Source organism: Cibotium barometz, chromosome 39 (genome assembly GCF_041138505.1).
Source record: "Cibotium barometz isolate CiBa-2024 chromosome 39, ASM4113850v1, whole genome shotgun sequence".
NCBI classification, from domain to species: Eukaryota; Viridiplantae; Streptophyta; class Polypodiopsida; order Cyatheales; family Cibotiaceae; genus Cibotium; species Cibotium barometz.
Window position 1 is genome coordinate 9,031,387 of NC_141084.1, and position 23,927 is coordinate 9,055,313.

General features: G+C 45.7%; 1 protein-coding gene and 1 pseudogene across 4 annotated transcripts in view; one reads left to right on the plus strand and one right to left on the minus strand.

Annotated features, from left to right (window-relative positions):
- LOC147615692 (O-fucosyltransferase family protein) overlaps window positions 1-23,442 on the minus strand; it is a 54,738-nt gene extending 31,296 nt beyond the window's left edge. For 2 of the 4 annotated variants that reach the window (XM_086778251.1, XM_086778249.1), the window contains exons 1-4: window positions 23,245-23,439; window positions 22,952-23,055; window positions 9,275-9,345; window positions 9,114-9,202 (exon numbers count right to left, since the gene is read on the minus strand). In XM_086778251.1, coding sequence (XP_086634377.1) covers window positions 9,114-9,202; window positions 9,275-9,345; window positions 22,952-23,055; window positions 23,245-23,369 — 389 coding nt within the window. In that variant the 5' untranslated portion in view covers window positions 23,370-23,439. Of the gene's footprint in view, window positions 1-9,113; window positions 9,203-9,274; window positions 9,346-22,951; window positions 23,056-23,244 lie in introns of all 4 variants that reach the window. The other 2 variants (XM_086778250.1, XM_086778252.1) reach the window with 2 other exon arrangements.
- LOC147615693 (uncharacterized) lies at window positions 15,356-16,604 on the plus strand (annotated as a pseudogene).
- Window positions 23,443-23,927: the final 485 nt, after the last annotated feature.

Sequence of the window (23,927 nt, forward strand, 5' to 3'; positions counted from 1 at the left end):
CATCGTAGACATGACGAAGAGGATGATGTTCTAGAGCGACGGGATGCTCGACACAGCAATAAGGCCAAAGAGTTCAAGTTAGTAGACAAGAACATTAAATTCGAGAGCTATAATGGAAAGCTGGATATCACCAAAACACTTGCATTCATAAGGCAATTCGAAATAGCCTTTTGCACTAAGGACTTCACAAAGAAATCTATGCTCAAGCATGAGGGTATGCATCTTAAAGAGGCTGCGAGTGATCGGTGGATGGCAAAGCTCTTATATAGAACAACTGCTTGTACATGGAGTACTTTCAAAGAGCAATTCTATGATCAGTTCCTTCCTCCTCACTTCAAAAAGGATGTTCGAAAGGAAAGGGATTGGCTGACATAGGATGAAGGCGAGTTTGTTTCCTCATATGTCTCAAAGTTTTGGCAGATTCACACCTTTCATGATGATTAGTGAGGATGAGAAGAAAAGAAAGTTTAAGTCAGGGCTGCAACGAATCATTCAGAAGAGCCTTGCCGTGTATCCCCACAACACTTTACAGGAGCTTTCAACTACTATTTTTGAGGAACTACATGGCAAGGGAGCATCAAAAAGGCAAGAATTCAGCTCATACAAGGGAAAATTCAAAGTTGGAAATGAGCAGAAAAAGGGTGGACAGCCACCTAAGCTTATGCCCAATGAGTCCGAGGATGCAAAAGGGAGTTTTGAAAAGAAGCCAAGGGGTTAAAAGGATGATGCTAAGCTGTCCAGAAAGCACTTTTTTTGATTGCATGAGAGAGGGGAAGTGCTTCTTATGTGGAAGCAAGGATCACATGAAGTCTCAATGCCCCCATAATGTCAAAAGGAATAATATGCAGGATGCAAAGCCGAGTGTGAATGTTATACCCGATATTCACGGTAATACTGCACATGAGCCAAAGAGCAAAACTTTATGCAAAGCTTGGGGCAAGTTAAAGGATCAAACAGCTTTATTCCTTTTTGATAATATCTCTACCGATAACTTTATATCCATTCAGATGGCTACTGCTCTTAGGCTGAAGCCAGAGAAATTGGGCACGGACTTTCATGCAGATGTTGCCTTTGAGGGCAAGGAAGTCAAAGTCACTCCCATCATCGGGAAGCTTCGCATACAGATTCATGGATATTTGGATCATGAAGACTTCTTGGTAGCGCTGCTTACGGGATGTGATGTGATACTTGGGATGCCATGGCATTATTGTTTGGATCCTAAGATTTTGTACAAAGAGAAGGAAGTAATGTTTACTCATAGGAATAGGGAGGTTTGTATTGATGCGGGTACTACTCGGAGTACAATACCCGTTGTAAGTCACATTTCTATTTCCAAGGCAATAAAGAAATTAGCTTGTTCTTACTTAGTCTTTGTACGTGATAATGTGGAGCATGATGCTGTAAATCCCATAGATCAAGATAAGATTGCTTTCTTAAGTGATTATGCTAATTGTTTTGCTAACTCCCTACCTGGACAGCATAGTTATCAGGTACGATACCGTATGGTTCGTACCATACGATATCATACGGGAAAATACAATACGATATAAATAAAATTTCTTATCGTATGATAAAATACGGTGTTTTAAAAAAATACTTATAAACTTAGGTATTTCCAATTCCAAATATGGAGTATTTTAGAAAGAAGGGAAGCATCATAGTACAGACGAAGCTCAAACAGCCATAGATAAGCAAAAAATAAGACCATTACCTCCCAAAAAAAATATTTTTCAAAAAATATTTTTTTCCTGAAAAAATCTGTACGGGTCCGTACGATAAGCTGTCGTACGCCATACGGAAACAACCCTGCTGGACAATTACCCCCAAAGAGACCAGAGGATCATTGTATTGACATAATCCTTGGTAGCTCTCCTCCTAACCGACCTCCTTATAGGGTGAGTGCTGCCCAACAAGAGGAAATTATGACTCAAGTGAATGATCTACTTCAGAAGGGGTTGATTAGACCTAGCTCGCCTTATTGTTCTCCAGTTTTGCTTTTGCAAAAAAAGGATGGGTCATACAGAATGTGTGTTGATTACAGGACAACAAGATTACCATCAAGAACAAGTTTTCAATTCCTAGAATCGATGATATTCTTGACAAACTTGAGAGAGCTGCTTGTTTCAGTCGCATTGATCTTAAGAGTGGCTACCATCAGATTAGAGTGGTATCTCAAGATGTACATAAAAAGGCTTTCAGAACATCATTTGGACTCTATGAATATTTAGTGGTGCCATTTGGTCTTACAAATGCTCCCGCCACTTTCAATAGAATGATGGATAGAATCTTTAGGCCTCACCGCAAGTTCACAGAAACTTTCTTTGATGATATTATTATCTTTTCAAAGAGTGAGGCTGAGCATAAGGAGCATCTCGCCATTGTTTTTGAAGAGCTTAGGAAACACAAGCTTTTCATCAATGGAAAGAAGAGTGACTTCTTCTTGTCAGAGATCCATTATTTGAGGCATAGCTATTAAGGACTGGCCAGAGCTTCAGAACGTTCATCAAGTCACAAGCTTCATTGGTTTATGTTCTTACTATCGTCGATTTATTCAACACTTTCTTTCTTGGCTTCTCCGTTGCATGATTTAACGAAGAAGAAAGTTGGATTCCGTTGGTCCGATTCCGAAAGAATAGCTTTTTAAAGTCTACTGTTGGCCAACTGTTTACAGCCCTGGTCAGGGCATTGGAAAGAGCAGAAGAGCTGGCCGATTTGTGTGAAAGGAATTTCCTACTGATCGGATACCTTCTGGCTTGTGAACTGCTGCTGGTCGACTTCTCTTGTGGCTTCTGAGAGCTGGTCGACTTCTGCAAACAGCCCTTCAAGGCTAGTTGACTTGCTCTGTGAGCCAGACAAGAGGAAGATGAAGATGCAGGGCTGTCCTGGGTTGATGTGGGAGTGCTATGGCTGTCCATGGTTGTCCTACATGTGCTTTATGCCGGGAATGCTCTCTTGTGCTAAGGAGTGACATTAAATACAGTATATGCTTTGTTTTTGTTTTCATATTGTATTGGAAGAAACAAGTGCTAGCCAGTGGAGAAACCCTGGGCACCTACGAAGTTGTATTTGAAGCAGACTACTTGAGTACCCTAGAGCATTATAGCCAGTGGAGAATCCCTGGGCACCCGCGAAGTTGTATCTGAAGCAGACTCCTTTTTGGTGATCTAACCATAAAGGGGGGGGGGGGGGGGGGGGGAGGGGGAGGGGGGGTTCAGCCCATCTTCTGGCCCCTAGTGTGGTGTACTTTGCAAAGCTGTAATCTCTCTCTCTTATCTGGCATATTTATGTGTTTAATCAGTTTTCATGATTGATAAGATTTCTGTGTTATAGCTGCCCTTCTGTTACAGTAATCCTGCAACCTGCAACCAAGCCAAAAAGAGACAATGCATCCATAAGTGCTTTCACATCAGTCGGGCTATTTTTAGGAAAAAAGGAGTCGTCATCAAAATATGTTTGTGTGAGAAACTGTGAGCCACCACATGTTGCTAGGCCATGGAGATTGTCATTTGCAACCAGTTTGTCCAATTACAAGAGCATAGGATGGGTAGCAATTGCATATAATAATGGGCATTCCTGACGTACTGATTTTCCTAGTTTCCAGGGAATTGAGAGATTTCCTCCCAATATGCATTTTGCCGAGCCTTCAACATACAACCAATAAATAACATTTCGCATCTTTGGTCCAAAGCCCATTTTGCTCATCAATTGTGCAATGTAGTCTCGATGTACCGTATCAAAGGCTTTAGCAATATCTACCTGCATGATAATGACGTCTTGTTTTCTGTATTTGGCATATTCAATGCCAATATATGCATTTGCAATGTTATCATTGATATGCCTAGTTGTAGACAATTCACCCGAGAAGGGAGGCCATATATACCCAAATATATAAACGCTACCCAATCTGCCTCCTTCATCCACAAACAGACCGGCCTTCTAATGTGTTGGCTGTTATGGATGGCCGCCTACTGTGTGTTGTTGAATAAGCCTACGTTGTTGCTGAATCTAGCAAAATAGAGTTGTGGTGTTGCTGAATCTAGCTGCCCTTATGCTATCCCAGGTTTGGCCTTTGAGTGCCCACCATCCTTGTGTCTCGCTTTGACTTCTAACAAAATTGGCACAATCGTACATTTTGATGCATGCCCTACTTAATGCGAGGCCAAAAAAAAAAGACGAGATAACTTCTCTAATGTCGGGCCCTCCCACAGTGTCCTGCATCGGGAACATCACGTGCCTCGTGCAGAAGCACTTGGCATAAATCACCACCCTTAACGATAGAATGTCGATCCTTGTGGTATCACCACCCATTTCAAATGGTGTACTCTACTTGAAGTCCGGATCCTCAGCATACATTGCCTTCATCGATATGAAATAGCCACTTTGGCAACTCTTTAGAATATGCACCAGATGTAGCCTTCGACATGATGCATCAACTACCACATTCTCCTAACCAAGCAAATAATCAATCTGAAAGGTAAGCTAAGAGAGAAATGCCACCACCGTAACTAATGGGGAGACAAGTCTTGTTGTGATTGTGTGTCAACAAATGCTGGTGATCCGTACCGATCTGGAACTTCAAAACAATTAAATAGTGGCGCCACTTCTGAAGGACGTGCACCACGAAGAGCATCTCCTAGTCATACCTCAGCACCATGAAGGTTTCGACTCTCATAGGCAACAGGGTGTTGGAATAATTGGAGTCTTAGTAGTGTGAAAGGGTTCTTTTGGTGTGAACCACCTCTTAGTAAGGGTCAGAAGATAAGGCCTTGCTGCCTATAAATACATTGTACATGGTGTGAGTATTATCATTCATAATACAATCATTGTGTTCATGTGCAATCTCTCTCTGTCTTGAGTTCTATTGCATCTCTCTCTCTCTCTCTCTCTCTCTCTCTCTCTCTTCCATATCCATGTCTATGCTTGGCTTGATCTCTCCACCTCTCCTTCCACTCTCACTCCCACCTAGACCTGGCCATGTTTCCAACATGGTATCAGAGCTAAGCTCCATTCCACCGCCATGCTTCACCTTCTCTCCTTCTGCGCTTTTAGGGTTTGCATTTTTTAGGGTTTATTCATATTTAGGGTTTTTACTTTTTTTAGGGTTTTCTTACAACCTCTTTTCAGCCCTGATGTTAGTGTTTTCTTTTCATGAAGATTTATTAGCTGCGTTTTTTAGCTCTAAAACACCTCCTCTCAGCCATGAAACCCACCATCTTTGTGTTGTGTTTTTTTTCCTTATATAGCAGCCCATGACCTGTTGCGTTTTCAGCCCTGAAAACTGCCACATATGCTGCTTTTTTTTTCATGTTGTAGCCCGTGTGTTCTTCACACCTGGATGCCTTAAGGTAACGACTTCGGGCATGGCCAGCTCCCATAGTCTTTCCGATCGGTCCCGATGGAACACGCACTTAAGTCACCATCAAGAGAGGTGCTTCTACAGAGATCTGCAGATGGAGGCATACAAGAGCAGCATACTCATGGAGAACTTGCAGATTAGCAAGACGCAAGCCATCAACATCATGTGCCTTATTTTTCTGATCCCCTGGTAAGAGCTTCAATGGATTCTTTTTCTTTTGTGTCCAGGTCTCACCACCTTCGCTCCAAGGGGGGTTGTTGGAATAATCGGAATCTTAGTAGTGTGAAAGGATTATTGAGTCTTTTGGTGTGAACAATCTAGGTGTGAACCACCTCTTAGTAAGGGTTTGAAGATAAGGCCTTAGTGCCTATAAATACATTGTACATCGTGCTCCACAAAACATCGATAGAAGATTGTAAGGAGGAGAAATCTATGAAGCTCATGTACATTTTCGAGTGTGGTACACAAAAAATGGCTTGAATCTTCTCAAGATCCATTGAGATACCATCCTTGGAGATGGCATGTGTGTGTCTACATGTATATGTATACACACACACACACACACACACACATGTATATGTATATATATATACACACACTTTTTTACTTTTTCTTTTTCTTTTTTGTGAAAACCATGCTTCTATTAACAATGACTTATGTACAATATAGGAAATGGACACAAGATAAGTCCATCTTCAAAGTACTTCAGAAGCAGTGAAAAAACACCTCAAACCGGCTAAAAGCAATGTCCTCCAACTATAAGCAATCATGGAGGGATTGTCACAAATTCAACTTAAAGTAAGCATATGGCTCTAGAGGCGTCTGCCCAAACATAGCATTGTTTCTCATCTTCCATATTGTCCATAGAGCCCAATATCTAGTCCATAGAAAGAAAACATCAAAATCAGGAGAGTTAGGCAAACCCGTCCCAAATATCCAGAATTACTTTCCATATCGCCCTCCAAGAAAGTGTCGTGTGAGATCATCGGCCAATCGTTGAAGAAATTCCCTTTCCTCCAAACAATGCCATAACATATGTGGTACAGTTTTAGAACAAGACCCACATCTGCAGCAGCAGGTGGCTGTAGCTATTCCTCTTTTAGCGAGCATCTCCACAACAGATCATCGGCCAATCATCGAAGAAATTCCCTTTCTTCCAAACAATAATGCCACAACATATGTGGTACAGTTTTAGAACGAGATCCACATCTGCAGTAGCAGGTGGCTCTAGCTATTCCTCTTTTAGCTAGCATCTCCACAACAGAGAGGACACCCACTAAACAACGCCAAAGAAAAAATCTTTGCTTTAAACCATATACCCTGGAGGTGTTTTTTCCACCATCTTTTACTCTTTTGCATACCCCAAAGAGTGTTGCCATGTGCATGAATCCAAGGTGGTTATACATGCTAGCTAAAGTTATCTTATCCAAATGTAATCCCCGAGTAACATCGGTTTACCCTTTCACTTTCCAGTCCTGTAGCTTGTCATTTTCAACAAGTGGAGGCAATGGTTCAAATGGCTGCAATAACCTTTTAATCTTCCTCCAAATCGGCCTATGATACACACACACACACACACACACACATATATATATATAGTATTATATACATTATATACATGTGTGTGTGTATACATATACATACATACATACATACATATATATAGAGAAAAAACACACACACATGCATGCATATATATATATATATATATATATATATATATATATATATATATATATATATAGAGAGAGAGAGAGAGAGAGAGAGAGAGAGAGAAATGAAATGAAATGAAATGATATATTAACGTCTTCAGAAGGCCAAAATGACCTATGAGACCAAAAAGGTTACAACAATTGGTGGATCTGATACAATGTCTGTGTAAGAAAAGCTAAAAACAACTAAACAACTAACTGAAACTGAAACAACTATAAGGAAAAGTACGGTACTAGGAGCTCCTAATGGATAACATTTGGGAGAAAAACTCTAGCAACAAAGGTAAGCATCATACACGTCACTATCCAACCAAAATGTCTCTCATCGGTCGATGGCGGATATCCTCAATGTCCTCCATGGTGAGTACTCTGACTGGACGTCTCCCATGCCGTGCTAGTATGGTCCTGATCCTCTATTGTAGTCTCCGCCGGTGTCGAGATGGGCCTCTCATCTTGGGGCGCCTGGACCGCCCCAGCTCTATAGCCCGATCAATCAGTGTACCTCTGGTGCGGCTATACTCTCGGGCTAGCTGCAATGCCTGCTGGCCTGACTACTCAATCTGCTCAATCTCTGGTCGAAAGAAGTCTGTAATCTGCTCAATCTGCTCAATCTCTGGTCGAAAGAAGTCTGTAATCTGCCTCTGTAGGTGTCTCTCCCTCTCTGATCCCCTCCCTCTCAAGAGACCCTCTCTATGTCTACGAAGCTCCAGCAAGTATAATCCGAGGCATCTCTAATCCTGGTATCTCATGACTCTAGAAAGTGGTCCGAGACCCTCTCTAAACAGGCAGTGAAAACGGCCTCGTATCTCATAATATACTGGACAGTGACATATGTAATGTAACTCTGTCTCTGGCTCCATCTGGCCCAGCTGACAAATCCTGGCCTCAGCTGGTACTCCTCTGAATCTGCCAATCTCAATCTCTAGCTGGTGTGAGGATGTGCGCATCTCACCAATAGCACACCGTACCCCATGAGAAAGATGAGTATCCATGTAGCTGGGTCTAATCACAAACCCATCCTGCGTAAGCTAGAGAAGATGATCTCTATAGAAAGCCATCTTCGTACCAAGCTCGTGTGTCGGCTGTATCCATGTCCTCCTAGTGTCCAGCTAAATCAAGTCCTGCCTGATAAGTCTGGTAATCTCTCCCCGTGTGAGAGAGAGGAAGAGTGCATCCAGGGAGTACTGAAATGGAGAGCCTGTCCATACTAAAGCCATGCAGTTGGAACCAAGCTGTCATCTGTGCATACCAACATGATCCGTCTCCCTGTGATGCCAACTGTCGTGAAGACTCTAGGACTAAGCGAGCATATCTGTCTCTAGGGAGAGCCCAAATGCTATGTATAAAGGAGATTGATCGAGTGAGTGCCTCTACTACCAATGGGGGGGCAGCCATCTCTGCACGGATAATATCATGTGGTACGGAGGCCTTGGCCCTAATCATGCGGGAAATCATAGAAACCAAGGGCCTCTCCGTACGTCTCCATCCATCAGTGCTACCAGCTCGGCTGTGGTGATCCACTGAGGGTCCCCATATCTCCACTCCATACAGCATGGCTGAAGTGACCAAAGTGTCAAAGAGCCAGAGCTTTGTTCGAGGTTCCTGAAACTGAACCTGCGAACACATCCTCTCTAGTCTCCCCAATGCTACATAAGCTCTGGTCAATCTGGTCTCCGCTGCTCTCCTCAAGGAAAATAGTGGGCCACTAAAAACCACACCAAGGTAAGTATATGCATCTGTATACTCCACTGTCTCCTGACCACACATATTTATTTATTTATGGACACATGTACATTCATACGTACATATACATTTATTGATTGATTTATTTATTTATGTATGTGTATGTGTATGCGTTTACATATACACATCTATACACACACGTGTGCGCGCACGCATATGCGCTATGTGTACCTATTTGTGTATGCACGCGCATCACATATATATGCATGCAAATATAATCACATACATATGCATACATATACACACACCTATATTTATTATATGACGTTAATTAGAAAGTTGAAATCCAGAAAAAGGGATACCTTGTGTCATTCCAGTACAAGGCTGCATCGAAATGGGGGATCAGCAAAGTTGCATTCAGCAATCTGGCAATTCCCACGCCATCACAAAGCTGCAAGCAGACAGCTTCAATTTTGGATCTGGTTATCTAGTTCTATGACGAAAATCCATGAAGCTTACTTACATCTCTACGCATCTGGTTCAGCCCTCCTGTACATTCAACTTTGATGTAACCAGTTGTGTCTGTTGGCAAGTCTGCAATACGACACATAGAACAAGTAGCTTGACTAAGACTCTCTCTCTCTCTCTCCCTCTCTCTCTCTCCCGCTGCCCGCTTCGCTCTGCGCCCACCCCTCCCGTTGCCTGCGCCCCCCATCTCTCTCTCCCTTTTCGCCCCTGCCCGCCTGTTCGGTCTCTCTCTCTCTCTCTCGTGCCCGCTTCACTCTGCGCCCCCATCTCTCTCTCTCTCTCTTCCCACCCGCCTTCTGCCTGCATTTCGCCCCCTTTCTCTTCGCTTCTCTCTTCCCACCCGCCTTCTCTCTCTTCGCCCCCTTTCTCTTCGCTTCTCTCTCTCTCGGCCTGCATTTCGCCCCTTTCTCTTCGCCAGTACTTTTTCATTTTGTTGGGATGACAGAGGATACCCCATACAGGTACTCCGATTTGTCTCATAGGCCGAGTTCGGTCTTTTGGAAGACGTTAATAAAATCTTTCTTTCTCTCTCTGCCTGCATTTCGCCCCTTTCTCTTCGCTTCTCTCTTCCCACCCGCCTTCTCTCTCTTCGCCCCCTTTCTCTTCGCTTCTCTCTCTCTCTGCCTGCATTTCGCCTGCTTTCCCCATCCACCCTTGCTCAGGCCCCCAAGGCAACAACATAACTCTCCCCTGCACCTGTAGCTGAGCATCTTGTAGGTCGCATTTTCTGAGTCTCCCCCAAAGGGGAGAGGGTACCCTTGAGGGGGGACTCGTTCCACCAACAGCCCTCTCCTTTATCAGCAGCAACACATGGAAAGTAAGAAGTCTCTTGCCTCAGTCACCGCTTCACGATTACCGCCCATTCCTCCACCCGTGAGCAAGCCGACACCATGGGAAGCCTACCTCATGCAAGGACTGAAGAAACTCCAGGGAGAATTAGCAGCACTGAAACACGAGACTATCAAGAAAGATGAACAAATCAACGAACTGAAAGTGCAAGTGCAAGCCATGAAGACGAAGCAAGAGGAAGCACGATAAGGACCCATACCTACAACACTACAAACAGAAACGACAAACCATGTTTCAAAGGTAAATTCAGTTAACTCACAAGATTTTGTTAAAGAAGTCATATCAGTGGTCAAAGAAAAGGAACGAATGGAAAGTAACAAAAAGGTAATCAGAGTCGGTGGTCTTCCTCAAGGCTGGGATAGGACAGACAACTCTCAAGAGCTTCGAGAAGACTACATATTAGATACAGATGTACTTACAGCACAACTGAGCAAAGTAGTCCCCTTCGTGGACTTAGGAGACCCTATCTCTATTATAGTAAAGGGTACACAGGCAAAAGTCTCCTATATGGACAACAATGAGAAAATAGCAGTGATGAAGCAAACAAGGTCTCTCCAAGGGACAAAGGTATGGATAGCTGATGAACTCACCCCGCTACAACTCAAGAACAAATCGGCAGAGCTGAATAAAGTTAAAGAAGCAAGAAAGAATGGCAAATGGGCAATATACAGAGGAGGACAAGCAATCATTAAAGAATTCCGTACCCCACCCCCCTCAAGAGCAAATCCATCCATGGATGAAATATAGCTATTTTTATTTTGAACCTCAATTTCGAACTAGATGCAATAGAACCCATTGTAACTTAAACTCTTAAGAGTCTTAAGAGTTCATTTTGAGTTTTTTTTTTTTCCAGTTTTATGCCTCTTTGGCATCGATACCCAGAGTGGAATGTAAATGGATGTACCTGATCTGTCCCATAGGTCGGATTCGGCCTCCCGTGGACGTTAATATAACTCTCTCTCTCTCTCTCTCTCTCTCTCTCTCTCTCTCTCTCTCTCACGAATCTTCTAACGAGAAAGCACTTATCATTCGTTTCCCCTCCATGGAAGCGAAGGAGGACTTCTTGAAGAGACGTCCTACACTCAAGAAGACGGGAATATTTCTTGGAGATGACCTCACACTCTCGCAACTTGCCCACATGAAAGAAGTATGCCAGAGATAAGGGCAGCACGAGAGAAAGGGAAAGTGGCCTTCTATAGAGATGGTAGAGTGGTGATTATGGAGAGGTGCTCTTCATGACGGCGCGAGACCTATGGGACTACACTCAAAGTTGCTACTTGGAATTGTAATGGATCTCTACACCTTGATGTAGGGGCTTTTGAGGATAGTTTCACTGGGAGGGACATCATCTTCTACTATGAGATGCATCAGGCACCTGGACAGTCCATGCCACATGTTAGTGGATACCGATGGGAGACAGCTTGTAGACAGGAGACTCGTTCAGAGCATAGAGGACAGGGCTCAGGAGGAGTGGCAGTATTTTTTAGAGAGGAGCTGCAGCCACGGATAATATCTCTACATTGCTATATGCTATTTTGCTCCTAGTACATCAGTGTATGCATCACCTAGCGGGCAGTCTCCTTTTTCTATTTTGGATGATGACATTTGGGAGTTCTCCAAGGATGGTGACATCATTCTCTTGGGGGACTTCAATGCCAGGACTGCCCATAACCAGACACTATTTTATGATACCTCAGAGGAGATGTTGAGGGAGCTTGATGTTAGGGATATGGGCCTATCTAGACTCTCACAGGATGAGGAACATACTGTGTATGGGCGGTATTTGATAGACATGGGGACTGCACATGGATTGGCCATCCTGAATGACCTACAGAGATTCCCGACAGCCGGCGGTTTCACTAGCTTTCCACATCGGCATGGTGCTAGTACAGTGGACTATTTTATGGCTCAGTCCAGTCTCATTCCCTCTTTTCAGGATTTTATGGTAGGTACTAGGCCGGTTGGAGTAGCAGTGGATCATGCTATCTTGTCCTTCACTCTCACATTTCAGTTCAGCACAGCTCCATTGAGACAGGTCTCCACACACACTCGTTATACCTTTACGAGGGAGACTGACACCGTGTACACGGATGAGATATACACACGCTTATGTGCCGAGGAGCCGGGACGGCCATTAGATGAGCTTACTCAGATATTGATAGAGACGCTTCATGCTGCAGCATCAGAGGCATATCCCCATAATCAGCCTCCACGGAGACGATCTGGGAACATTCCCCAAAACAACTGGTATGATGAGGAGTGCAGAGAGATGAGGATCAGATTACAGAGAGAGGTGCTCATGGGTGTTACCACTCACAGACAGTCACGGATTACCTTCCGGCGCCTAGTGCGATGGAAGAAGAGGGCTTATCGTGCTCAATTAGAGAGGGATTTGTATCAGTTATTTATGAGTCAGGACTTAGGTGAGGCATGGAGACTATTCCATGAGCATTCACCATCACCAGCCATTACCTCCACAGAGAATTGGGGTGAGTATGCAGCATCCCTGTACACAGCACCAGGACAGCCGCCCTTGCCAGACCCATCGGACCCATGCCCAGAGACATGTGCTTTCTTTACTGCTGAGATGGTAAGGAAAGCTATTGACACGAGGAGGACTCGGAGAGCATATGATCATGATGGTTTGTTAGCAGAGCACTTTATTCATGCCAGAGATATGCTTGCAGAGCTTATTGCTATGATGTTTAACCGAGCCATGTGTGAGGGTTTTCCTGAGACTTGGAATATGTCCACGATTGGGCCTATCTTCAAGTCAGGGGATCCCATGCTTCCTCGGAATTATTGTACCATCCTGATTGGTCACACATTGGCTAGATTATATGCATCTATTCTTGAGCAAGAGTTGAGTAGATGGCCACTCTTGACCATATCTTGACACTCAGAGCTATTATTGAGGAGGGCAGATTATATGGCAGGAGGATTTATTGTTGCTTTGTGGATTTCCGCAAAGCTTTTGACACAGTACCGAGAACCAGACTGATGCACAGACTACAGGGGATGGGAGTGCCCATAGAGCTGATTTGGGGAATCATGGCTTTATACAGGACAGTTGTGGGGCAGGTACGTACTACTCAGGGTATGTCTGAGATGGTTCACTCCACTATTGGGGTGAAACAAGGCTGCCCCCTTTCTCCCACCTTATTTGGGATGTATGTGGATGAGGTTTCGGACTATGTAGAGCGGGAGGGTGACAGAGGAGCACACTAGCAGGGACATGGATTCCGCTGTTATTGTATGCTGATGATATTGTGTTGATCTCAGATTCTCCACAGGGGATGCAGCGTCATTTGGATGCATTGCACACGTTTGCACAGGACAGTGGATTGTCTGTTAACCTTGGTAAGACCAAGGTGATGGTGTTTAACACCACAGCACAATGGGTTAAGAGGTCAGTACCCACCTTTACATATGGTCAGGAGACAGTGGAGTATACAGATGCATATACTTACCTTGGTATGGTTTTTAGTGGCCCACTATTTTCCTTGAGGAGAGCAGCGGAGACCAGATTGACCAGAGCTTATGCAGCATTGGGGAGACTAGAGAGGATGTGTTCGCAGGTTCAGTTTCAGGAACCTCGAACAAAGCTCTGGCTCTTTGACACTTTGGTCACTTCAGCCATGCTGTATGGAGTGGAGATATGGGGACCCTCAGTGGATCACCACAGCCGAGCTGGTAGCACTGATGGATGGACATGTATGGAGAGGCCCTTGGTTTCTATGATTTCCCGGATGATTAGGGCCAAGGCCTCCGTACCACATGATATTATCCGTGCAGAGATGGCTGCCCCCCCCATTGGTAGTAGAGGCACTCACTCAATCAGTCTCCTTTATACATAGCACTTGGGCTCTCCCTAGAGACAGAAATGCTCGCTTAGCCCTGGAATCCTCACGACAATTGGCATCACAGGGAGACGGATCATGTTGGTATGCACAGATGACAGCTTGGTTCCAACTGGATGGCTTTAGTATGGACAGGCTACCTCCATTTCAGTACTCCCTGGATGCACCCTCCCTCTCTCTCACACGGGCAGAGATTACCAAACTTATCAGGCAGGACTTGACTCAGCTGGACACTAGGAGGACATGGATACAGCTGACACACGAGCTTGGTACGAAGATGGCTTTCTATAAAGATCATCTTCTCCAGCTCACGGAGGATGGGTTTGTGATTAGACCCAGCTACATGGATACTCATCTTTCTCATGGGGTACAGTGTGCTATTGGTCAGATGCGCACATCCTCACACCAGCTAGAGATTGAGACTGGCAGATTCAGAGGAGTACCAAGCTGAGGCCAGGATTTGTTAGTTGTGCCAAATGGAGCCAGAGACAGAGTTACATTACGTATATTATGAGATACGAGGCTGTTTTCACTACCTGTTTCAGAGAGGTTTCCGACCACTTTCCAGAGTCATGAGATACCAGGATCAGAGATGCCTCGGATTATACTTGCTGGAGCTGCGTAGACATAGAGAGGGTCTCTTGAGAGGGAGGGGATCAGAGAGGGAGAGACACCTATAGAGGCAGATTACAGACTCCTTTCGACCAGAGATTGAGCAGTCAGGCCAGCAGGCATTGCAGCTAGCCCCAGAGTATAGCGGCACCAGAGGTACACTGATTGATCCGGCTATAGAGCTAGGGCAGTCCAGGCGCCCCAAGATGAGAGGCCCATCTCGACACCGGCGGAGACTACAACAAAGGATCAAGACCATACTAGCACGGCATGGGAGACGTCCAGTCAGAGTACTCACCATGGAGGACATTGAGGATATCCGCCATCGACCGATGAGAGACTCTCTCTGTCGCCTGCTGACCTCTGTCGCCTCCCTCTCTTCGAACCTGTCGCCTCCCTCTCTCTCTTCGAACCTGTCGCCTCCCTCCCAACTTTCTCTCTCTTCGAACCTATCGCCTCCCACCTGCTGCCTTCTCCCCCGCCTGCAGCCGCACAGTCACCCAACTTTCTCTCCCTCTGGCTTCGCCTACTGCCCTCTCCCCCGCCTGCAGCCGCACAGTCACCCAACTTTCTCTCCCTCTGGCCTCTCTCTCTGTGGGAAGCGCCGCAAACACGCACAGAGCTCTTCCTATGGCCAAGGGTTAATTAATTTTTAACCCGAAACCAGCCTTTTTCAGCCCAAGACAAGATAGAGAGGATTGACATTGAAGACTTGATCAAGGCAGCCATCCAACAACACAAGAAAGAGACGGACAATGCAGTTAATATGGTCAACCGGAGCCTTCTTGACAAAGTCAAGAAACTTGGAAGCGTGGATAGCAGCCCAAGATGCAGAGATCGCAAATCTCAAGATAGAGATAGAAGAAGCAGGTGCTCAACATAAGCTCGAGGAAGGTGAAATTCAGCCCGTCATGATGGAGGAGCTAAACACCATCAAGGCCCAAGTGAGAACACTTCAAGAGGGAGAAGAAAAGAAGGCTCGGGAGACCTCCTCGTGGGTGGAGGTGCTCACGAAGACGCAAAAACAAGTAGATGAAACGGAGAAATGGATAGAAGTGGTCAAGAAAGGTAAGAACAAGGAGGCCGAAAGCACATCTACCTCGAAGATTATCAACCTAACCATTGAGGAGGAACAAAGAAGAAAGACAAGGGAACTTCATGTGCGGATCACGGGGCTTAAGGACGGTGACAATGTAGAGGAGGAAGCCACAGACTTACACACGCATGGGCATTTCGAGGCCTACACACACGGGGGCTTGGAGAGTGGGCAAGCAAGACAAGAATGGAGGAGAGAGCTCGAAGGGGAGAGCTCTCATTTTACGCTTTCCCACCTTGGAGGCCAAGAAGCATTTCTTGGCCAAGCGCTCCGCCCTTAAGAAAACGGGCATCTTTTTAGGAGATGACCTCACCTTGGCACAACTAGCACATATGAGGGAGTGCATGCCGGAGATTAGGGCAGCCAGAGAAAAAGGGAAGCTAGCATTTTACAGAGGAGGCAGAGTGGTGATACTAGAGAGATGCACCACCTGATGGTGCGAGACCTATGGGACCAGTCTGAGACTTGCAGTATGGAACTGCAACGGAGCATTGAGACTGGATGTGGGGGCCTTTGAGGACAGCTTCAGAGATAGGGATATCATCTTCTACTCGGAGACACATCAGGCCCCAGGCAGCACATTACCGAGAGTGGCGGGATACAGATGGGAGACGACTTGAAGACAGGAGGCCCGTTCGAAGCATGGTGGTCACGGATCTGGAGGAGTTGCAGTTCTTTTTAGAGAGGAGCTTCAGCCACTCATCCATGTTATGCGTCGTGATGAGAGCGCGAGGTACATGTGGGTCAAAGTGAGGGCAGATGAGGGTAGACCCCTATACATTGCTATATGTTACTTTCCACCCAGCACATCTCATTATGCAGCGCCCAAGGGGCAATCTCCATATATGATTCTAGATGAGGACATATGGGAGTTCTCCAAGGAGGGAGATGTTATCATACTTGGGGACTTTAATGCTCGAACGGCTCAGTACCAAACCTCCTTCTTTGACACTTCGGAGGAGATGTTGAGAGAGATAGATGTGGAGGAGATGTGTTTGACTCGGAGATCACAGGATGAGGTGGAGTGTACTGAGTATGGGAGATACCTCTTGGAGATGGGGACTGCACATGGGCTGGCCATGTTAAATGGCCTAGCAAGGTATCCACTTGCCAGTGGCTTTACTTGCTTTCAACACAAACATGGGGCCAGCACAGTGGATTATGTTCTAGCCTCGCCAACCTTCATCCCGAGTATCTTGGATTTTGCGATTGGCCCCAGGCCCATCGGAGTTATGGTGGATCATGCACTTCTCTCCTTTACTGTGGATTTCCACTACAGTACCCGCCACGTTGGGCAATCCTCCTATCACCCGAGATATACCTTCTGTAGAGAGACTGATGGAGTATACACCGCAGAGATCTACAGCTTGTTGAGTGCAGAGGATCCACACAGGCCATTAGCAGAGCTCACACAGATCCTGACAGAGGCTTTACATACAGCTGTAGTGACGGCCTTCCCACACACGCAGCCCACAGTACGACCTGGGAGCATGCCCCAGAATAGTTGGTATGACGATGACTGTAGGGAGCTCAAAGCCCGGCTACAGAGAGAGGTGGCCACAGCTACAGAGAGAGGTGGCCACAGGTGTTACTACATATAGACAGTCACGCATCATCTTCCGATCCCTCATTCGGCGGAAGAAGAGAGCATTCTTAGCTCGGCTGGAGAGAGACATCTATCAGTTGTTTTTGAGTCACGATTCTGGGGAGGCCTGGAGATTGCTTAGAGAGCACCCCCCCGCCTCCGGCCATTACCTCTCCAGATACATGGGGCGAGTATGCAGCCTCCCTCTACACAGTACCATGGCAGCCACCACTACCGAACCCTCCAGAGCCTTGTCCACCCACTTCTACCTTCTTCATAGCAGAGATGGTGAGGAGGGCCATCAACAGATTGCATACAGGGAGGGCACAGGATCATGAGGGCATTGTAGCCGAGCATTTCATACATGCTAGAGATATGATTGTAGACTTGCTAGCTCTCATGTTTAATAGAGCCATGTGTGAGGGGTTTCCTGGGACTTGGAGTACTTCCACGATTGTGCCGGTACTCAAGTCTGGAGATCCGAGCCTGCCGACTAACTACCGCACCATTATGATTGGTCACTCGCTAGCCAAGCTATTTGCCTCTATTCTTGAGCAGGAGTTGAGCAGATCGGCAAAGAGACAAGGGGTTCGAGTTCAGGGACAGGCCGGTTTCAGGAGGAGATTCTCTACTTTGGATCATATCTTTACCCTCAGGGCTATCATTGAGGAGGGCAGAGCACATGGGAGGAGGATCTACTGTGGCTTTGTGGATTTCCGCAAGGCCTTTGACATAGTGCCCAGAGCTAGACTGATGCGTAGGCTGCAAGACTTGGGGGTTCCATGTGAGCTCATTTGGGGTATTATGGCACTTTATGAGACAGTAGTTGGGCAGGTGCGAACTTCAGAGGGTCTCTCCTAGCCAGTACACTCCACCATAGGGGTGAAACAGGGCTGCCTGCTCTCTCCGACTCTATTTGGACTATACATTGATGAGATCTCTAATTATATTGGGACACGAGGGGACAGAGGAGCCCAGTTGGCTGGCACTTGGATACCTCTACTCTTATATGCTGATATATTTGGTCCCATGTGTTGTTCTTCTTGATGGCATCAAGTTCCACCTGATCCTGTGAGAGAGCTTCCTTGACGGAAGTGGGGTCCTTGTCCCGCATAATACAAGACATCAGAGCATAGTTTACCTGAAGAAGCTCCGCTGTATTGCTTTTGTCTCGGACTCTATGTGATCTTCGAGGGCCATCCTCTGTGGTCCACTCAAAGGGTAACTCCGAGACACCTGACTCCCGAAGGGTGTCCAACAACCACCTAGGTACTCGAACAGATCGTGGAGCCTCCTGCTGTTGCGGGGGCTCTACTCCAACTGCGGGCTCAACCTCCTGTGCTGACTGAGGTTGATCAACTGGAGCAATGGTCTGGGAATCGTCATCAGACTCTTCTGGATCTCCAAGAAGTGGCAGCTCCTCGACAATGGATACTGGAACATGCTCATCAAAGACCACATCCCGGCTGACAACAATCTCGTTCTTGTCTAGATCATATAATCTGTATCCCTTGGAAAGAGAATTATACCCCACAAATATAAGCTTGCGGGATTTGGAATATGTACATACGAATCACTCCCAAAAACACAGAAGTGCGGGACATCAGGTTTCCTGCCAAAGTATGCCTCAAACGGAGTCATATTAGGTACTGAAGTCGTTGGAGACCGGTTGAGGGTATGGACAGCCGTTGCCACAGCCTCTCCCCAAAGTGGACGAGGAAGATCACGATGCTCCAGCATGGTCCTCGCTATCTCCACCACAGTCATGTTTTTGCATTCTACAACTCCATTCTCTGAAGGCAATCCGGTATCGGCCAGTTCCCTCTTGATGCCATGGTCTGCAAAAAATTTGAGAAATACAGTCGAGGAGAGTTCACCCCTTTGTCAGCCCTGAGAGTCTTTACCTGCAATCCAGACTCTTTTTCCACCATCATGTGCCAATCCTTGAACCGTGCAAAAGCTTGGTCCTTCTGTGAAAGAAAGTAGACCCACGTGAATCTGGTACAGTCATCAACAAGCAACATAAAATAGAGAGATCCTCCCAATGATGGTGTCTGCTGCTGAGGTCCACACAAGTCAGTGTGAATCAACTCCAACGGTTTCGAAGCCCACCTGATAGCCTGCTTCGGAAAGGATTTCCTGTGCTGCTTACCACGTATGCAAGAACTGCAACATCCTTGCCTACTGCCAACATCTGGCAAGCCAACCACCATCTGGTCTCGGAAAGCTTGCCGCAGTGCATCCACATTTAAGTGGCCAAAACGAAAGTACGACATATCTCCGACCTAAGAACCTGTCAATGAGGAGAGTGCAAAGAGCTTGTAGATACCAATCTCCACACCGCCTTCCCAAACAACTTGGCCAATCTCATGGTCCCGTAGAGCAACTATATGCTCCTCAAATTCCACCCGAAAGCCAGTCTTGCATACTTCATGCACTAGCAGAAGATGAAAACCCAGAGCAGGGACATAAAGAACACGAGAAGCATGCTTGCCCCCCTTGCCGTCGAGAATAATCTCCATCCAGCCCTCACTGTGTATCGGAATAGTGGAGTTGTCGCCAATAAAAATGCGACCTAACTGCCGTTTCAAATCCAAAAAGAAGTCACGGAACGAAGTCGTGTGCCTGTAAGCACCACTGTCAAAAATCCATTCCCGGGTATCCTTTGCAGTGAAACCAACTGCCTCCTCGCTCGAAGACGATGAAGCATCAGAGTCCATCATCTCTAAGTGCACAAATGCAAGAGTCTTTGCAGCTGAGGCTGAAGAATCAGCACTCTTCCCAATCTGCTTAGGACACTTCCTCCAATAGTGGCCTTTCTCGCCACAATCATTGCAAGATCGTTCGGCCTTCAGCTTCTCTCGTTCTGTGTCGGGCTTCTTCTCAGAAGACTTCTCCGGTGAAGCCTTCCCTTTGCCCTTGTTGTTATTTCGGCCTTTCGACCGTTGGCCAGTTACGGCCTCCGAACCTCCGCTCTGAGGAGGGTTCGTGAAACGTTCCTCCTGGTCCAAGACCATGGGCACAAGCTCCTCCTAGGTAATGGTGCTAAGCCTGTCACTCGTAATCAAAGAGGAGTAGAAAGCGGAATAGTGAGCAGGCAAGTGGGACAGCAAAGTAATGGCCATGTCTTCAAATGATATCTCCTTCCCAACTTGGAGGACTTCCTGCTGAAGGGCCTGCAGCTTGTTAATGTGTTTCCACATCGTCGACGCTTTTGCAGGGTTCATAACCTGCATCTGCACTTCCAAGGAGATCCTCTTCATGGGTGATACCCTGTTATAAAGAGAAGCCAAGTGCTGCCATATGCCTCTGGCCAACGTCATGTGCTTTACGTGATTGATTACTTGTGGTGTGCAATTGAGGAAAATAAATGACAGGACCCTGGCGTTGACACGATCCCACATCTGTGCCTGTGCCTCGCAGTCCTTTTTCATTGACAGTGACTCCCCTTCCTCAGCTTCCGGCCGTGGAACCCCGATAACGATGAAATCAACAAGGTCATATGACTCCAGCACAAACTCCATCATAACCTTCCAGATGCCGTAATTGTTCCCATCTAACTGACGGTCCACTGGGAACGTGGGGAGAGTCGGGATCTTCACATGCTTCTCAGCCATCTCTAACAAATCTGCCATCGCGGGGATGTAACTGAAAAAGGGTGGGTGGGTGGGAAAAAAAACTCTAAACCTGCAAGTGGCTGTCCAGCACCTTAGCCCGCCATCCTCTTGCAGCTTCTCTTCCTGAACAGTCCAAACAGTCCACCAATCAGCAACGTAACTATCCCCCTCTTGCTCAGAAAACTCCCAAGATCTTTCAAGAGCCTAGGACTTTGATACCATGTCAAAATATGCAGCGGAAATGATAACCAAATTTGAGATCACAAGAGCAAGTAGAGTGCAGAAAATAGACAGCACAAGAGAAGGAGAGAGATAGGCGTATAACTCTTCTCTATACACAAGATCCCGAGGAAAAGCTAAATGAATAAAATGTGGGGGCTATGGGGCCTATTTATATGGCCCCATGAGTGCAATTGGCCAGTGCATCATGCCCCACCAGCCCTCACGGTTGGGCACAGCCAGTCGGCCAGCAGAGAAGAAACCCACGACTCCTTCTGATCAAGTCGGCCAGCACCAGGTGAACAAGAGTGTAGTCGGCCAGCATCAGAAGCTCCTGCCAGCCTGTGGCAGCCACCCATACCATGGAAAAATGGGAAAAAAATGGGAAAAAAATACAGGGAGTGAGGAAAAATGATAAAACACCTATACAGGGCAGGCACACCCCCCACAACAGAGGCCCTGGTGTCTGATAAAGACAGGAGATGACTTCTAACAGAAGATCTCAAGGACATTTGGGACACCGAGCCCCTGCCTTCGAGATTTGTGAACATCTCGAGGCATATCCTTGATGGCTTGAGGTTTTGCTCCATCCAAAAGTTACATGTACCACTTAGGGAATGGTTTATGCGTTTGTGGCACATCATGCTCTTGTTCTTCATCTTCAAAATCCATCTTCATAGGAAATGGTACGGGTTGCACTCCATTAGAATGCAAAGAAGCATGGGTGCTACATGTGGAGGTTGTATTGCTTTGATGATTTCCTTGTTGCATGATGAAGAAGAAGAAATCTCCTCCTCTATTTGATGTGGTTGCTGATCTTCCTTACCTAAGGGGGGTCATAGAGCCATCCTTTGAAGTCCATGCATCATTGGCCACCAATATCCCTGGCTTACCATTTGAGCCGTCGTGGCTTCCCAAAGTTTTGTTGACCCTTGTGAGGTGTGTCACAACTTCGATGTTCCAAGCCCATAAACCATCCCTTGATCAACATAGGGATTAGTCCTTCTTTAGAACAAAATGTAGTGCTTCAACCATCTAGTAATGATGAAAACACAACGAACTACGTTAGGTCCAGTGTTGGCAATGGCACTGAGATGGAGGTTTTGAAGTTGTTTGTGACTCTTGCAAACATGTCGTAGGTGTGGTTTTCAAGCAAGATGGACACTTAATTGCCAATGAATATAAGAAATTGAAGGGTCCAAAAGTTGAACTAATGCACCAGTGACAAAGAGCTTTTGGTCGTGATCAAAGCTCTTAAAAGTTTAAAGCATTTGCTATGTAGGGCAGAGTTTGTAGAAAAGATAGATCACAAATTCAAAGTGCTTTCACACGATGCCTAGTTAGGATTGGAGAGAATGCTAGATTTGCTAGAAGCAGATTTTCTAGCAATATGACAGGATGATAGTCTATGGGGCAAGTAGAATGCAGTGGCAGATAATGCACTTGGCTGGAAGCGTATGATATCTTCCATCTCCATGGTCAGTGAAGGGACTTTTGGTCGCATGTACAATCATGAGGATCCAGATTTAGCAGGACATGGTTACATGCACTCAGAAAGTATGTCAAGGAATATGCCATAGATCAGTTGGTTGTTTATGCAAATTACAGGCCATTTGATGTTCATGTTATCCATGTGCCAAACATCCAAAGCCATCTAGAAATGCCAACGTTAGACAAGCACATTGACAAGGAGAGTTTGCGATCATTCAAAGCCGCGAGTTGGTGCGAACACCAACACAATGTGAAGCAACAACATCTGCACAGACGGTCTTTATAGACCAAAGCACCGCTCACAACAGGAGACCTACAACAACAAAGGTATGCCTGAAGGTACCTGGCAGCTGATTGGCATCATCCTTCCACCAAGGGCAAGGTTTCCACTCCACTTGCATTCTCTCACTCCACAGACTTCTTTTATCAAAGATTGCAGCAGACTTCCTGGCAAACAATGCAAAAATGTGCACAAACTCTCTCTCTCTCTCTCTCTCTCTCTCTCTCTCTCTCTCACACACACACACACACACACACAAAAAGAATAAATAAATGCATAATAAGTGTTAAGATTGATATTCCTGAATTTTTCTGTTCACTGGAAATAGAAAAATATAAGGGCAATGGTAAGCTCACTGTGAATCGAACACGAGGTATGTTTCAGATTTCCGAGGGTCTTGTAGCACGAGACATGCCAAAACCAACACCGCCAACACAACACCGGAACCTATCACTGAGACTGACTTCCACCTTTTAACCATAGCTCAGATCTGACGCAGGCTCGCTATAGTGGGTCAGCATGAAGAGAGAGACCACATTTTAGAATTTTCATTGGTTCATGATTTACAAAATTATCATTTTTTAATTATTTTTATTATGCTATTTGCAACAACCCGAAAAAAAAAAAGAAAAAAAACGTCGAGCTTTTATAGTGCATCAATTTCAAATTTCCCGGGGGTTCTATTTCCTCTCAATATGACAAGAGAACAGCTCAAAAAAATACCCTAAAAAAGGAAACCCAATAAGATCTCTTTTTCTTTTTCTTTTTTTGGGTGAAAGCTTGAAATATATTAAAACGTCTCTTACAAAAAGCTTTTTAAACTAAGAAGTTTAACTTCAACCAGAAGAAATAACAATAACATTGCATCTCAAAACTTTAGGGTCGGGTCCAAATCTATCTTTGTCTTAGAAATCGACTCTAGTCTAGCAATGTCACTGATCAACTTCTTCTTGGATACATGTAAAGCATTCTTGAGCTACATATGTAGAAACTGGCTCAATGTATGGATCAAATCATCTTTTTTTATTTTGAAAAACAA